Genomic DNA, 17,538 nt, shown 5'->3' on the forward strand with positions numbered 1-17,538 from the left:
ATCCAGGTCGGAGAGAGCAGGGAACTGGTAGGAGAGGATAACAACTTATTTGGGTAAAAAGTTACCTCGCAAATAAGTATACATTTAGCCACTGCATTCTTTAAAACTGACAGTGCAATATATGTAAAGAACGGCCAATTACCCACTGACTGATGTGGGTTAGAATGGAGCCCAAATTAGACATCTGCTCTGGTTTTGCTGACACCCTTAAGGAGTAATGTATCGTATCACAGACTTTTAATTGTAAGATTGTCACCAAAATTATGGCTGAAATGACAGATAGAGAGAATGGGAGCGGTTGAATTATATGATAATAATCAGTATGGCTATCAGTGTCTGAGGGCCACCAGTGAGATTTAAAGGAACAGCTCACACATTATTTCCCCAAAATAAAATAGCAATTATGTGGAATACGCAAGAAGATCTTTTACATAATTTTTTAGCTCTTTTCCATAAAATGAAGGTATATTTTGACCAGGGACTATCATGCATCAAAAAAAGATGCCTTGTGTGCTGCATTTGTTTTTTGACCAGGTGGTGGACATTATAAATAAAGACTGTGTGAACATTGCAGAATATTAAATATAAGAAAGAAGTTCTTTGGTTAAGTGTACATTTTCAGTATCTACCCTTCTAAAATCTGTCCTGTGACCTTTCTCCTCAAAAACATGCTCACTCAAACACACACAAATACAGCACACACTGCTTTCCTCCTTTTTAATCTGTCAGGCTCATGGAAAGGGTCTATTTAGTCACGCCCCCTGACTGATGCAGCACCATCTATTTAACCAAGCAGTCTCTCTCACACACATGCTATGGCAAGCTGCTTTATCAGTTATTTCATAGTGTTCTTTTTTAAATTAGTCACTAAAAGAAGCAATTCTGGAATTCTGGAAAGAAGAAAACTATTATCACTTAACTTAAATAAATGACTGCAATTGTAAAATTGTGATGTATTGTAATTAAAAATGTTTGTTATGTTGAAGTTTTCGGGGTACCATTGTGCTAAGAGTAGTGCTCATAGTAAGGTTGTGGGTGGCTATATGAAAGTATACAACAAATTGACTCTATGAACAATGATTGTAATGTTTTACTTGTTTATTAAATTTGTATGTTAAGTAAGTAAGCATTGATTTGAACTGAAATAGATTAATTGGTTTCAGGGCCACAATTACATTAGTTGAAACATTAATAACGAGGGTTCAACACTATACATGCATGTGGTGCTGCTGACATAGGAATCAGCGTTCTGACTTAGAACATCCATCACACTTAGCTCATATTTTGTATATTCTGGTACGAATAAATGAGGCTTGGCAAAAAATTGCAAGTCATCCACTCTGTCGAAATCTTCAGACATGTTTATGAAGACTATTTTATGTACAGTGTGCATCTTCCTCTGCTTGTAAACTAGGCACAGCTCATCTGGGTTCAATGTAAGAACAAATATCTGTCAGTTGACATAATAATGTCAGTCAAACAAAGTTACTTTGTTTTCTTGGCGCACATAACAATGTCCTTACTCCCTTTCTGGGCCTTGAATGTGGTGTGTTATTTAGTAGTATTAAAATATATAAATAGCATAAAATCAATATTAGTTAGTTTTAAATAATTAATGTTAATGTTAAAACAGCTTGCCGTACATACACAGATACACACACACACACACACACACACACACACACACATACATGCGCACATGAGAAAGCGACAGCGGATTACAACCTCCAGCGGCCGCGCGCACATCTGTCTGGATGTTTACGTAATATATACGGTCTCTCTATGAGCTTCGGGTCAAAGAGACGCCTTCCGTTTTGATTTACAGAGCATCAGCTATTTTTGTAGCAGTACCACCATGTCACCGTGCGTAAATACGCGCAAGGTTTCCGCGCCGTCTCTTTAACCTGAAAACGATTGGACTCTGTCACCTCAGTACGCAATAACACCGTTTTTCATCGTTAGGGATTGCTTGGACACCACTGGTCACTCCACTGGGCATGTAAACGCATCTAGCACGTCTCTGCGCACTCGACCTTTTTACGATGTACGGCGAGGATGCGCTGGCGTTAACGGCACCGTTATGGTCGCCTGGTCCCCTGAAGATGCTCTGGATGTAGAAGTGTAGCCATGACTGCATGTGTGAGAGAGGTTGATTGAGTGTGTGACTGACCAGGATGGGAAAAGAACAGGAACTCTTGCAGGCGGTGAAGACGGAGGATCTGATTACCGTCCAGCGGCTCCTCCAGAGACCCAAACAGGGCAAAGCGAGTGAGTATCACACCCACCGATCTTTAAATGTCTCATCACACCCTCTACACACCCCCTTGCTATAGCAGAGATTCAATGATCACATATGCACACATGGCTTTGGAATTGTTGCTATTATATGGCGAAGCACTTGGCTTTGGCGAATAAATAACTGTTTCATTAACAATTTCGTTCGTTTTCCCATCAATTTCCTCGTAAGAGCGTGTCGATATAATGACTTTGTAGGCCTTATGTATATTAGTGTCGCTGAGAACCGAGAACCGGTTCTTTTTCACAACGGCTTTAATTTTTAAAACATTGAAACTAAATAATTGTAATCACGTTCATGAACGGTTCTATAGTGCGTTTTTTCCCGCTGAGCACCATAAAAACGTTCTAAACGAACGACTCTGGTCGGCCCCTTTCGTTTTAGTGAATCATGCCAGTTTCGTCCGAGTGATTCCAGGGTGAGTCGGTTCTTTTTTAATTAATATCAGCGCAGATATAGACATATTCGTTCATTATAACGCGAGCGTTCGTTCCGCTTGTGTCGCGTCGCTAAGTGTAGAGGGGTTGTCAATACTTGATGCTCGCTGTGTGTAACGGCATGAAAGTGTCGGGCCGCGCCAAATCCGCTTTGATGTCCAGATGAGCGCGCGTTCGGAAATGGCAGGTGGCTCAAGATCGCTAAAGATTAAAGAGATGGAGTACTGAAGGAAACATGTGCAGATGGATATTGTCATTTTGCATTTATGCTCCATTAGATGCGACGTCTACCTGTTCATAATGTAGAAATTCATGCTGTTTATAGATAGGCCTACCGTTTTATTGTTTTTACTTTATGTCATATGTAGGCTGTCTTTTATTAAGTATTAGATGTTGTGCCTATTTGATTTAACTAGCTGTACTTAAAATTAGATAGATAGATAGATAGATAGATAGATAGATAGATAGATAGATAGATAGATAGATAGATAGATAGATAGATAGATAAAGACCATCTTGTTGTCCTTGTTGGGAAGCACGAGGCTTGGGAAAGGAAGAGGGATTATATTAGTGAAAAGCGCCAGATGTCAGAGTGATAAAGTGTGTGAGTACATGAGAGAGAGAGAGAGAGAGAGAGAGTGAGTGAGTGAGTGAGTGAGAGGCCACTCACTCACTTGGGCATCTGTTCATGACATGACATGGAAAGGGGCGTTCATACTGTCAGAAGTTGCCAGGACACATTAGTGTTGGAGGTAATTATGAGTATGGCATGACCATGAGAGATTAAAAATGAAAAATTGCTCAGAAGGAAAGAAAGTGAAATGCAACCTTTAACACCTCCCTTAAAGGGGTCATATGATCCTTTTATTAAAGATCATTATTTGATGTATTTGGTGCAACACAGTATATTGCTTTAATGCTAAAAAAAAAACATTATTGTTCAAATACTATACATTATTGTAGGTGCTCTATGCCCCGCCTCTCTCAAACCTGTAATTTTCAACAAAGTCCCTCCTTCTGAAAAGCGCAGTCTTCTCTGATTGGCCAACTGACCCAGTGCATTATGTTTGGCCGAACACCGCAAGCACTCGTTGGAAATGTAACTTCCCTTTTCATAATCATGAGCTTCATCTTTCAAAATAAATGACAAGTTGATAATGTCCTTAGTTTTATCATCAGTTCAAGCCCGAAATGCAAGCTCGTATGTGTTTGCAGTGCACAAGCCATGGTTAAAACAGCTGACTCCACTGTGATGTGTCCATCTCTCTCTCTCTCTCTCTCTCTCTCTCTTTCACAAACACGGGCATACACACACACACACACACACACACACACAATGTGCAAAACTTTGCATTTGAACAGTCAATAGCAAATACTTAAACTAATAACAAAACATACTTACAGTAGCTGATACAGAAGCGCCAGATTGTCATAGCAAAGTCAGAAATACCTAATCTCCTGGAGTAACGAAGCAGTCGTCCATAAAATGCATTTCTGTTCTGTTGTAAGTAATCTTAAAGATTCCTAAATGCATCTATTTTCTGAAGGCCAAATAAAGTGCTTTTGATTTCATCCTAGATACACACAGCATCTTCCTGAAATGACTGCTTCAACACTAACTGTGGTTACTTAAACCATGCCTTCTTTCTTTGGGTGACATTACGCACATATTTCCACATAGTGACATAGACATGTGGGGGCGTGTTTGAATGAGCTGTTTTAAGGGGGTGTGGCAGTTTTAACTTTGATAAAGAATTTTTTTTTTGATTTTGAGACTTTAGTCTTTGCAACTTGAGGGATCTTATCTATGCACAATCAGCAAAAATTTTAATAATTCAGGCTGTCCAATATATAGATGAGTTTGCTCTTTCATTGGAACAGACTTGGAGAAATGTAGCATTACATCACTTGCTCACCAATCAATCCTCTGCAGTAAATGGGTGCCATCAAAATTAGCACTTTAAGGCATTTTTTAACAGCACCCATTTACTGGAGAGGATCCATGGCTGAGTGATGTAAAGCTAAATTTCTCCAAATATGATGCAGAACTTCGATCTCTACATTTTGATGCAGAAACAAACGAATCACCATCTTGTAAGGCCTGTTCACACCAATTAATATAGCGATAATGATGAAGATATAGTTTTTAAAAATAGTTGAAAATGGAAAAAAATAGCACCACCACAGCACAAAACTATACAATAAAGAGAACATTATTGTGTGTTGGTGTGGCACTAATATAGTTGTAATTTTGTAATAGTTATCATTCTTGGTAGGAACAGGCCTTTAGAGTACAAGTGAATATTTTACACGGCGAGCAGAGCTGTCATGGATGTCTCAACCCAGAAAAAGGATGCAGATAGAATGTGACTGTTTTGGTAGGTCAAAAATGATGCTCCGCTGGATTAGATTTTCCTCTCATTTATACAATAAATAATGTCCTGCACATACAGCGACTGTTGCACAAGATCAGGCACACACCCCCAAACATATGCGCACACATGTCTATAATTGAAATGCAATTACCACTTCCAGTGCCGGGTAACATCCCAGGTGGTGAGAGATGCATCTCCTGCTATGGTAGGAGGGGCGGCCTGAAATGAAAGCAGGCCATTCTGTGTGTGTATGTGTGTGTGTGTGTGTGTGAGACAATTTTACAATAATAGCTATACTGAAGATGCCCTTCTTTCTCTTGTGTTGATGAAACCACTTTTTTTTTCAGGTACAGTTTTAGGCACCATATTAAGAAAATGCATCATATTTAGAAAAAGAGAGGACTGAAATTTGTATGTATACCTGTAATTTGTGAAAACTATAGAGAGTGCTGGACACAATACATTGTGGAGTAGATATAAGAGCCTTATGGATGATCTTTTAAGAGAGAATTTGCTATTTTACTCTCATGGCATGGTAAAAGCGAGGATCAGCTGGTGTGTCAATACGTCAGACTGCATACACACGTTCTGTGATTGTTGCTAAACCCTTGCTAACACCTTTACATCAATGTCCAATATGTACTGCGCTGCTGTAGAAGGTCAGTTAGGGTATACCAGAGCTGTTGATGTTCCTGTCTCAGATCACCTCTCAAGAGACTCATAATCGAAATTGTATGTTCTCTGAAGGTTTATTACATGACATCCTTGAACTTTCTCTTCCTTGACCTTTGTTTGATGGCAGCTCCTTGCACCTTCCCTGAAACTATAACAGAAAAAAAAGTCTTGATTGGTTTTGCTAAATCTAGTTTATAATATGTAATATCTCTATATTATTCTATCTTTTAAACAATGTAAATTGCAAACTTGTAAGTCAAACAGAAAAAGTGTGGTTATTGGCTCTTGCAATTATGAATATTTAATAAGTAGGCGGGGGAAGAAATTAATTCCTTTTAGCTCAGATGCCTAAGCTGGGAATTATGTCATATCAATATTGACTGTGTGCCAGTAAACAAGTGGAAAAACCAAGATGGAGGAATCAAAAGTTAATACCAGTCGATAAATTCTTGCACAGATAATGCCGAAGTATATGTCAAAAGATAGAGGTGGGATAGTACTGGTTGCACTGTGCTGAGACACATAAATTCTAAAAGTCATGGTTGTTGGGATCACTTTTCCTTTGACTTGGGGGTTGGAATTTCAGATAATCCGAGTACAAATGGAATGCAACTTTATAAAGATTGTAAACAGCTGTTGGTAATGAATAAGGCAGTTGTGACGTAGTTGTGCACATGGTGTAGTGTCCCTCTTGGGGTTGAGTGCTAATGTACTGTATGGTGTTTTATTTGAAGTCACCATTACAGAGGTTTATTGCTTTTTCTAATCAGTGCAAACCTTGTTTACATTGAGAAATTATTTTCATTCTGAACCTATCTTCCAACAATTTATTTTTAGTTATTTTCTGCTTTTAAGAATGAATAAATCGATCCAATATAAAGTTTGTTTAACATTTTTTTTCTCTATGTAGATACAATATTTTCATGCTACTACCACATACCTTTTTATGCCCTAATTCTCTTTTTAAACGTGTTCCTCACCAGTTTTTGATTGATTTAGTAGAGCAGATGTCCGTAGACCTCCCAAAAGATTAAATTAGTGCCTGTAAGAGTTGATTTGAGCCTGATTTGACTCTGCTATTTCAAGAAACTAATTTCTCTTGTTCTAGAGCAGTTAAATGTTGCTCTTACATGGGCAGTTAACCACTGATTGTTGACATCAGGGCACCTAAAGCACCTGCTACTGTCATTAGAATAGATTATAGGGCAGTAAGTGGCTTTCAAGTCAGTTTGAGCATGGTAAAATTTGAATTACGCTTACCACGTCACAGAACATTTGGAGATTTTGAAACAGTTCATTCCTTCTCATGCTATTCCAAGTCTTTTATGAATGGCAAGCCACCCACAGATTCATTCAAGCAACAGAACAGATGGAAAAGGGAAAAATCAAAGCATTTCAAAATTGTTTGTTCACAGTGAAAATGATTCTCAAAAATCCACAACTGGAACAGGTTCACACGAGGTGGCACATTTGACCTATTTTTAGTATATTTCTGTCACTGATTTAATTTTCACATGTTTCCCAAAGGTATTAAGAGATAAAAAGAAAATCCAAGTGGACCAGATGTTTGATAGTTTACCAGCTAACAGCATTTGTAATAGTTTTAAATACTCATTTATATCTAGAATATTTGCTTGTCTCTATATGTTTTCATCTATATAGTATTTTAATATAGCCATTAAATGAAGAATTGATTGTTGCATCATAAAATATTACTAGAGAAAACTTATTTGAGGATAGCAGAGTATTAGACTTTTCTGACTGGTTATATGCATGAGTGTCACTTTAAATGATGGGGACAGTGGATGTTGTTGGATTGTGAATTGACTGTCAAGTCTAATGCCATGGTTTTCAACTGAGGGTCCACAGACCTTTGAGGGTCCGTAAAAAAATACTGCATTGGATCAGTGGAGTATATTGTGAAAGAAATTGTATTTATTCATTATTTATTTCAACTAAATGCAGTTATGTAGTCTTTTTTTCGAAAAGCGACATTTTGTAGTGTATTGTATTAGAAGGAGATTCCTAAACTGGAAAAAGTTGACATACTTTGTTTAAGTTTTTGTTGTAATCTTTCTGTTTTAATGAACCAAAATCACATTTGTACATCAGTGGTTCTATATCAGGAGTGGTGGCACATTTGTTTGCATTTTGTGTTGTGATTTTAGTACAATAGATAGCGAGATGCAGAAAAAAATGCTGATGCTTTCTGCTACTGATAACAACCTCATTGAGCACTCAGCAAAATATTACAAATAACAAATTCCAGCACTGACTCACCATGCATAAACAAAATAAAACCTAAGCTTGACAATTGGAAATGTTTCCTCTGTATCAGATAAATCCCTACTGTTGTGGGATGAATTGACACTGTATGATTATGTGAAACAGGAGCAGGCATTGTGTTAAAGATTTATAGAAACTCAAACTTGAGTGATGTTTTTGGACTACAGTTACATCTATTAACATCATGTGTATCTGTTTTTCTGCAACTGTGCCTCCTCTTAGGGCCTCATTTCTGCACTGTTTGTGTGTGTGTGTTTTCTAGCCATCCTGTATGGTGTAAGCAGGACATTCCCAAACCAGCGAAAAGAAAATGCCAGAACACATCAGCTCAACCAGCCATGAACATCAATGCACTCACAGAAAAAGGAAGAGGGAGGGAAAGACAGAGAAGGAAATACCATTTAGTTCACCCCAAAGGAGAATACACGCATCATGCAGAACTTTATTGACAGGACTTTTTTTTTGTAAATGTAAATGTACACTACAGTAATTCAACTCAATGGAGAATAGTACATTTAAATTGTTTGCATTCAACCCTCTGACACATTGTGACTACTACAGATGTGTAACCGTCAGAATTCAGAATTCAGAATTTTTAAATAGTTTAAATAGTTGTTTGTATTCTGAAGTTTAAAAAACTCAAAACTTTAAGATCTAAAACTAAAACGGCTAACTAAAACTAAAGCTAAAACTATTAAAAATGCTTTTGTTAACTGACATAAAGGTTAAATAAATATTACATGACACATTAAAATGTTACCTTGGCAATGAACAGAAATTAAGTGCTAAATCTTAAATAATAATCATTATTATAAAAATAATTAGACATATAAAAAAAGCTCATAAAAATGAATGAAACTTAAGCTAATTTTCTTTTTTTACATGTTTTATAGAAATATAAGCTAATTAAAAATATTAATAAAATACTGTAATTGTAAATTGGAAAAATATTTTTCAAAATTAAATTTACTAGCAATTTTTTTTATTTACTAGTTAACATTTAAAAAAAATGCACTGAAATTATCTATTGGCATGTGTTTTTTATTAGTGTGGTTATTAAGTGTAAATAGTTGTAAGGCCACAGGTTATGAGTTAACCTTGTCTATTCAAACATTTTTTAAGAACTTTTACATTTTCTTGGATTCTTGAACGCTGTCTGACCTTGGAAAGTAGTTAAAATCAGAAGATGGATCAAGATTGTTTAGCAGCAGTTGAATTGCTTGCATCAAGCAAGAGTTATTATTAATGTTTTAATCCCGCTCATTACATGCATTCATAACTGTCAGATCTGTAAAACCCAGTGCTAAAGTGGGTTTTACGATGGCTTCCTCAGCAGTGGTTTTGTCGTTGTCATTGTCAGATCTTCGCATTGTAAACTTGAGCTGATCCGTCCCCAGTTACAGCTGACACTGATTGGTTGGGCTGTAATTTTCCCAGACAAGGAGGTTTCATTGGACTTGAGGCCAAATGTGGAGCTGAAAATGTGAACGCTGAAGATTCATCTGTATGTACAAGGCCAAGTGTGTGCGGTGCTGCAGGATGAACCTGCGCTCTTAACAGGGTGACACAGATTCCTGCACAGGCCATTTCCTTTGACCAGAGCCCTTGTCTCCTTGAGGAGGGTGCTTAACCTTTGTGAGTCCTTGTGCTTTGTCATTGTTCTGCGTATCAGTGTTTTTGTTCTAAAACATCTCTCTCTCTCTCTCTCTCTCTCTCTCTCTCTCTCTCTCTCTCTCTCTCTATATATATATATATATATGTTCTATTGACTTGACTCCTTAACTTCACTGTGACATTCTAGTGACACTGCTGATATGTAGTAGACATTATTTGCAAAATAAATTATATAATTGATTGGTTGGACACAATCACGATGGATTGAAAGTAAATACCAACTTTACTTCATATAGTACTGGGTACATCTCACAGTTATTTTAAATATATACTGGCTATACAAAAATGCTACCTGTATTAATTAATTAATATACTTATTAAATTGAATATATATATATATATATATATATATATATTAATTTCAAAGACTGCAATATGGTAGCTGTATTAATTAAATGTTCATTTATATATTAATTATATTATATATTATATATTATTTATATAAAGTTATTTCAAATACTACTGGTTATACAAACATGGTGACTGTAGGTATTAATTAATTAATTAATTAATTCAGTATGTTAAATATCAAAGTTATTACTACTTGGTATATAAAAATGGTAACTCTTGATAAATGCTTGTGTGTTTTATGCAACTGGATGACATGTTGACACTTATTAAATTAGGCCATAATATTGATCTAATCCCCACCCCTTTTAAAATATATTTTTTGTTTATTTACTCACAAGTGCAAATGAAAACTTTTTTCCTTCCACATGCTAAGAGAAATAGAAGTACAGGAAAACAACGCATGCATTTCCTTGCACAGCAGGCAGCAGAAACAGTGTCTGACTAGTATGTGTATAGTCTAGCACCTGTAGCTGTTGATGTTAATGTTTAGTAAGATATTCCAGGGGTCGTGGTAGGTCATCTGAAGTCTGGACATCACATGTTTTGCTGCATTGAGCTGAGCTTGACAGGTCTTGTCTTGGAGATGAAAACAGAAGAAGGCAGGCCTTCAGCGAGTTGACTTGTGCTGGTTCCGCTTGTGTCGTTTTACAAAGCTGTCGTGGGTTTATTCTGGGCTTGGGAAAAGAACAATATCTGAAAATATGCTTCTGTTATTTTCTTAAAGGAACAGTTGACACAATATAATCATTTACTCATCCTCATGTTGTTCCAAACGTGTATTTAAGTACACATTTACAGGAATAGTTCACCCCAAAAATAAAATTGTGATATTATTTCACAATAAAATAAATAAAGCTTTGATGAGCAATAAGACATAAAACATAATTATAATTATACCAAGTTTTTGACCTGTAGTGTATTTCATTTCATATTTCAAAATATTTTTATATTGAAAATATTGTGATATTGCTTGTCAAATACTATGTGAGGTCTAATGCTTGAGGGAATAATTTTCTGATTGTTTTTGCATGCATGTTTCATGTTGTTCTCACAGCTGAGCTGAACAACTAGAGTCATGTGTCTGGGCATTGACATATTGCACATCCATGTTTTTATCCTCTTAAGGCTTTGTGTTGGTGTGTGTATTTGATGGAGGGACAAAATTAATCCCTGAGGTGACGAGAAATGACCAGAGGAACACGACAGCACTGTTCCTGCTAAAACTCCAGATCTGAGGCTGCATTTTCTTGTTTCACTGAATGTTAGTTATATTAAATGATTGTGCCTTTATTGCGGTACACAACATCACTGTGAAATACAAGTAATATGTGACAATCACAGCCAATCAGCATATATTTAATGTTTAAAAGAGTGCAACATTGCCAGCTCTCTTTCCCATCAGCATGTTTCTGGAAGTATGTTTCAAGTTAATTTTTTCACAAAGAGTCTTTGTTAAAGAGTTATAAACCGTGAAACGAAACAAACCCCAATCAGGTGACTCACAACATTACAAATATTAATTTGAAGCAAAAAAGTATTTGAAAATTGTACAAGATGTCAAGATTACTTAACGTCTTTTATGATGGAAAGAGCTACGAGGTATTGTGAATGATATTTAAAAAAAACGGTGGAGAAATATAAAACTGCTGATTTAGAGATGTTGATTATATGTATAGAAACCATACATTTTATGTTCATCACATATACACAAATGTATAATTAGTTTGAGAGCATAGAGATTCGCAAAGCTTAATTTTGCCGCCATTTGTTCGACACAGTTCTTTGCAGGATCATGGGTAATGTTGTTTTTCCACAAAGAACTTCACTGTTAAATACAATATTTAAAAAAGTAATTCAAATAATTTAACATCTGAAAAGAAATTTTTGGACCAGTGAGATTTTATGGTGGGCGGGGCCATTCAGCACAACACCACAGAAATAGAAACAAAGCAATTAACAAAATGTCCTGTCACAATACATAATTAGTAATTGAAAAAAAAAAAAAAAAAAAAAAAAAAAAAATATATATATATATATATATATATATATATATATATATATATATATATATATGAGATATAACTTTATCTAAGAAGAATCAATTAGGTGCTGAAGAAGTCTTGTTGTGGCTAAAATATTTGCTGTTACTCAGTAAAGCTGTTTTTTTTATCTCACATTTGCATTTTTTTTTTTTTTTTTTTTTCATAGAATGTGAGCTTTTTTGCAACTTTTTGGCTTTTATGATGAGACATGAGACATAAGGCTTGTAGATTATAGTTTTTTTTTTCCCCTCTTTTTTCAGAATAAATGTTTTCACACAAGTCTCCATTTAATCTCATTGCTGTCTAGGAGAAACATTGGAAATATAAAAAAAAAAACCTTTGTGATTTTTCTGTTCTGTGGGTTCCCTCATATATATTTTTAGTCTAGTGTGAAACTGACAGTCACGTGTATGGCACGTGAAGCCAAACTAGTGGAAGAAAATTGTTGTTCTCTCCATGTTTCTCTCTCTCTCTCTCTCATTTTCTTTTCACAGTCAGCCTGCTCAAGCTTCAGGCCATGGCTGTTTTAAACTGCACACAGTAAGATGATGCTGAGGGATGCTGAGGGTTTGTGTGTGTGTATTGTGAAAGTGTGTGTAAATATGCAGTGCACACTAGTCCTTTTTGTTGGTATTGAAAAGACCGTGGTACATTTGCTGTGACACAAAGAACCAAATATAACTCACAGAATTCAAAAGGAGTGTAGTGTTAAGTGTGGCAGTATATGTTCAGCACGGTTTTCACAGTTCTGTCCACTTATAGCACTCATGCTTCCAGGTCATTTTAAAATGATAATCATTAAATATCTATAATTATAGCTGCGGGTTGAAGCATGAGAATGGGGGGAGGGAGATGATGTGTGTGCGTGTGCGTGTGCATGTGTGTGTTGGTCAGATTACTGTGCTTGTCCCAGATTATATTTCAGTGCTGAAAGATTAAATTACTTCCTTAAAAAAAACAGGCATGGTGGAATTCCATTATTATGTGTGTGCTTTCTGAATTAAATATTTAATTCCTCAAATAATTTACTCCAAAATTTCAGTCTAAAATGAGGAAAGAAAATACATTCTATTTTACATAAAGTAAACATTTTTCAGATTAAATTAAATTAAATTAAATTAATTAAATTAATGTTCCATGAAGATTTTTGTAAATTTCCTATTTAGATTTTTTTTGCACCCTCCAGATTTTCTTGTCCGATCCTATTAAACCATACATCAATAGAATGCTTATTTATTCAGCTTTCAGATAATGTATAAATCTCAATTGACACTTAACACTATACTTTGTATTAGGAAAGTATTTGTAAACCATTTTTCATTTAATTGAATTGAATTGAATACAACTGAAATAACATATATTTTTTAGCATTACATTAGTGCCATGCATTGATTACAAGGGTCAATCTCACGTGACATTTCAGTCTAAAATGGGGAAAAATGCCTTTTTATTTTTCGTAAACTTGTGCTTGTGTATAAAAACAACTGAAACAATGGCATTTTGGTAGCATTTCATTAATGGGGACGGAATTTTGTTTGTTTGTTTGTTTATTTTGTATTATAGTAATGACTATTGAGGTTTTATTGTCATGAAAATGGTGGCACAACGTAAAAATCTTACTGGTTTTATTTTCCTTAGTCAAAATATAATTTCCCCTCCCTTTCTTTTGATTTTGTTATGAAATGTGCAGGTGTGCACCTGTGTAACATATCACTTTTCCAGAGTGAACCTTATCCACTGCTATAAAAGATACTCCTTTTCTGTTTCCTCTTGGGGGAGTACATTGAGAAGCATTAATCTAATTCCTGATTTGGGAATATTAACCTCAGTATCAGTTGCATTAAAGGTTTGCAGCTCTTGTCATCTCTCTTGTATCTCTAGTGTTGTATCCTTCAGTATCTTCATAACCAGTGATAAGGCTGGATAAGTCTCAGCCCGTCCCCGTGGGGGATTTGAAGCTCAGTAAGTCATGTTCTGTGTTCACCCCATCCCGAGGTCCAGCATCTATATCATAGAGCTGACAGATTAATGTTGCATCTGACCGGAATGTTGAACATTCTGAGGTCCTTGAGTATTCAGTGGTGCTTTTCTCCATTCTTATGCTTTCAAACATGAAACAAGGATATATATATATATATATATATATATATATATATATATATATATATATATATATATATATATATATATAATATATATATATATATATATATATATATATATATATATATATATATATACCCCAACAAGCATTATATAGCTTTCAAAAAAACAGTTATATTAGTTAAATCCTATAACCTAGTAAAAAAACACTGGTATCTGTCACATTAGGAATTATGTACATTAGTATCATTAGTATTCTCAGTTTTATTTTTATGTCTAACAATTTTTTTTTTTTTACAATTTTGAGTTTATATCTCACAGTCCAGATTTTCCTTGCAATTCTGAGTATATATTTCACAATTTTGACTTTTTTCTGGCAAATAAGAGAAGAAAAGTCAGAATTGTGACATACTGTATAAATACAATTGCAAGAAAAAAGGTTGGAATTGTGAGATAAAAAGTTGAAACTACCTTTTTAATTCCCTGTGGGAAACAAATAAACAAACAAACAATGTTCTATATTCAGATTTGCGAGAAAAGAACCAAATAGAGTTTTTTACTCTATATTGCAAGAAAGTCGGAATTCCCTTTGTTCTTTTTTTTGGCTGGAATGGGGACTTCCAAAGAATTATCTCTTGAGCTCTGTCCTAAGTAAATCCTGGCTGACGAGCAGTTATCCATAATGTTCCTATTGTAAGCCACACCAGATGAATTACAGTGGAGTATCAATATACTGATTCGTTACTGTCATTTGGATCTCCAGTAGTTAGTGCCTGTAGGGCTGTGTATCTGATTTAGAATCTATCTGCGATTGTGGAGCTGATGTCAGTCACTTTTTGTCTAGGCATCTGTGTCATGGGCTGTAAATGAATTGATTACTTAATTACTAACAGAATGAAGGACAATGTAGGGACTTTAAAACTGCTTCAGTTCACCGATTATCCTCTTTTCTTAAGTCCTAGAGACCAGTAGAATACATTAAAGCACAATAGCCCCTGAATGTTAACAAGAGGCGAGACCCTTGGCAATTAACTTCAGTGCTGTCATGCAGCGCAAGATTTCGTAGAAAGTCAAGAATACGCTACACAAAACAGTGCATTTTGAAAGTTAATCATGCCATTTTTTTATGTAACTAGCAGCAGCAGTTGTAAATTCAAAAATAATGACTGTCCTGTGGAAGTTGTGAGACCATGCATGGTGTCTTTTGGGCATGTGCCCAATTAGCCATATGGTTAATCCTTTAAGAAAAAAAAATACTGCTTCTTCACCATTAATAGAGGGCAATGAGGGCATCAAAATTTTGTCCACTATTTTGTTGGATGAAATTATGAAATCTCCATCCTACAGGTGATTTTTGTCAAAGAAAGAGGATCTGGTAAAATGGGAAGGGGTAAAGGACTTAAAATATATATTTTGCATGAGGAAACATTTGTAAGACCCTTTTTGCATTAGATTCTCATTACTGTTTAATTTAATTATTTAAGCATAAAAAATAGCATTAATAAATGATAGAGAATGAGAGTGCTGTTCTGTTTTTAAGGGTGAATCCACATCATATATCCACAACACAGCTATAAAGCAGTTCTTGAATAGTGTCATTATTCAGCTCCAGTCAGTTCAGTGATGGTTCAGTTCAGTTCAATTACTCTGTTATCAATTATGAAACAAGTTCATTTCAGCTGTAAGCAGCTTCAAGGGTCTTAGTGTTGCTGGAGAGACTGTACGAATATAAGGAATTGTTGGAGCACTTTTTTTATATTTCCCATCTGTGACTTTCTGATTTATCAGTGCACTGCATAGCTAATGAACTTAACTGGTTCATGACAGCTCAGTGTTGCTGTAAGGCCTAAATAAAAACTTGAACTCTAATTTCTGTATGGGAAAGTTGGTATCTTACTTCTGTGCAATCCTAACTGGATTAAGCATATGGGCATTTGGGCATGTGCCCAGAAGCATCACATCCAGGGATGGGCATCATGCAAGGCCATATAAATTGACATTTACCTACCCTCATGCCTTTCTAATCTCTTCTTCTGTAGAACACAAAAGTGTACCAGTATATCCAGGCCACTCTTTTTTCGTACACTGGCAGTGAATGGTGACCATGGATGTCGACAGGATTTTAGTTAAATAACTTGTGAAATTTCAGTCTGTTTCACACACATACCATTATACTTAGAATATACTTAGTCATACAAACTAATTTTATAGTGCTTGACAACATCTATCTGGTCCTCATCCGCTTTCATTTTAAGGAAGAGAGCAGCTCAGACGTTCTGCTAAACTTCCTGGTTTGTGTTCCTCTCATTTTGGAACAACATGGGAAAGTAAATGATTTTAAAGGGCACATTTCCTTTTACCTGTTGTTTGAACATATGTGTGTTGGCAGTGTGAACACACGCACCCTATAAATAATTTTTAATCCCCATAAATCATAAGCATTGTCTCAGAACAAACTGTTTGCAAAATCTGTGCAAAGTGATGTCACTTTGCACAAGCCCCGCCTACAACTGCCGTATTATCAGAGACCCCGCCCTAAGTGAGTCGCACACAATCTGCCATGTTTATCTTCACTCTAGTGCATTTAAGAGCAGCATTCATGTAAGAAAAGTTTTCTTTTGTTTGGGTTATATTATCAGCATAGACAGCAGTATTATACTGTTACTAAATACGCAGATCTAATATAAACATGAAAATTCTTTCCCAGCTGTTTACCTTCACGGACATAACAGACTGTCCTTTTGTAACTTGTGTGGGTTTTTAACATAAACGTATGTGTATTTGAGAATTTAAGCGCTGTAAGACATGAAAGATACTTATTAGTACTCACATGCCATATGACAGCTACTTTCTGTGTACATGCTTTGGATGTGTGTGGTCAGATAACTGTATATCATAAGTTTAAACTAATATGGGTTTAAAATAAATGATTTCAGAGTAATAGACATAATAATCAAAATCAAACAGGTGTTTTTTTTTTTTTGGCAAATTATCGGAGGAACAAGCTGTTTTCTATTCTGGAAAAGGGGACAGGGAATAGTGATGTTTCATTCATGAATGATTCATTCAATTTGAACTAATCTTCAAAATGACTTGGGAACATGGAGTCGTCTCAGCGAGGGATTTGTTCATTTGCCAGGGATTTCTGTACATTTTGAGCATTGCTTAGGGAGAAGTCTTGTTATGTTTATGATCAAAAACTGGATTTCTGAATTTTGCCATGGCAGATGATGGATTAGATAATCTGAAGAATTCCAAGTCTTAGACACTCTGGGACACCCCAGCTGGGTCTTTTGATG

At 35.5% G+C, this 17,538-nt stretch overlaps 1 protein-coding gene across 1 annotated transcript in view; it reads left to right on the forward strand.

The window, feature by feature from the left end:
- The first annotated feature begins 1,659 nt into the window (after window positions 1-1,659).
- Window positions 1,660-17,538, forward strand: part of LOC113044552 (caskin-1) — a 40,309-nt gene continuing 24,430 nt past the window's right edge. The window contains exon 1 of the mRNA XM_026204634.1: window positions 1,660-2,268. Within this exon, the coding sequence (XP_026060419.1) occupies window positions 2,175-2,268 (94 nt within the window). The 5' untranslated portion in view covers window positions 1,660-2,174. The remainder of the gene's footprint in view (window positions 2,269-17,538) is intronic.

This window comes from Carassius auratus, chromosome 26 (assembly GCF_003368295.1).
Source record: "Carassius auratus strain Wakin chromosome 26, ASM336829v1, whole genome shotgun sequence".
Lineage (NCBI taxonomy): Eukaryota > Metazoa > Chordata > Actinopteri > Cypriniformes > Cyprinidae > Carassius > Carassius auratus.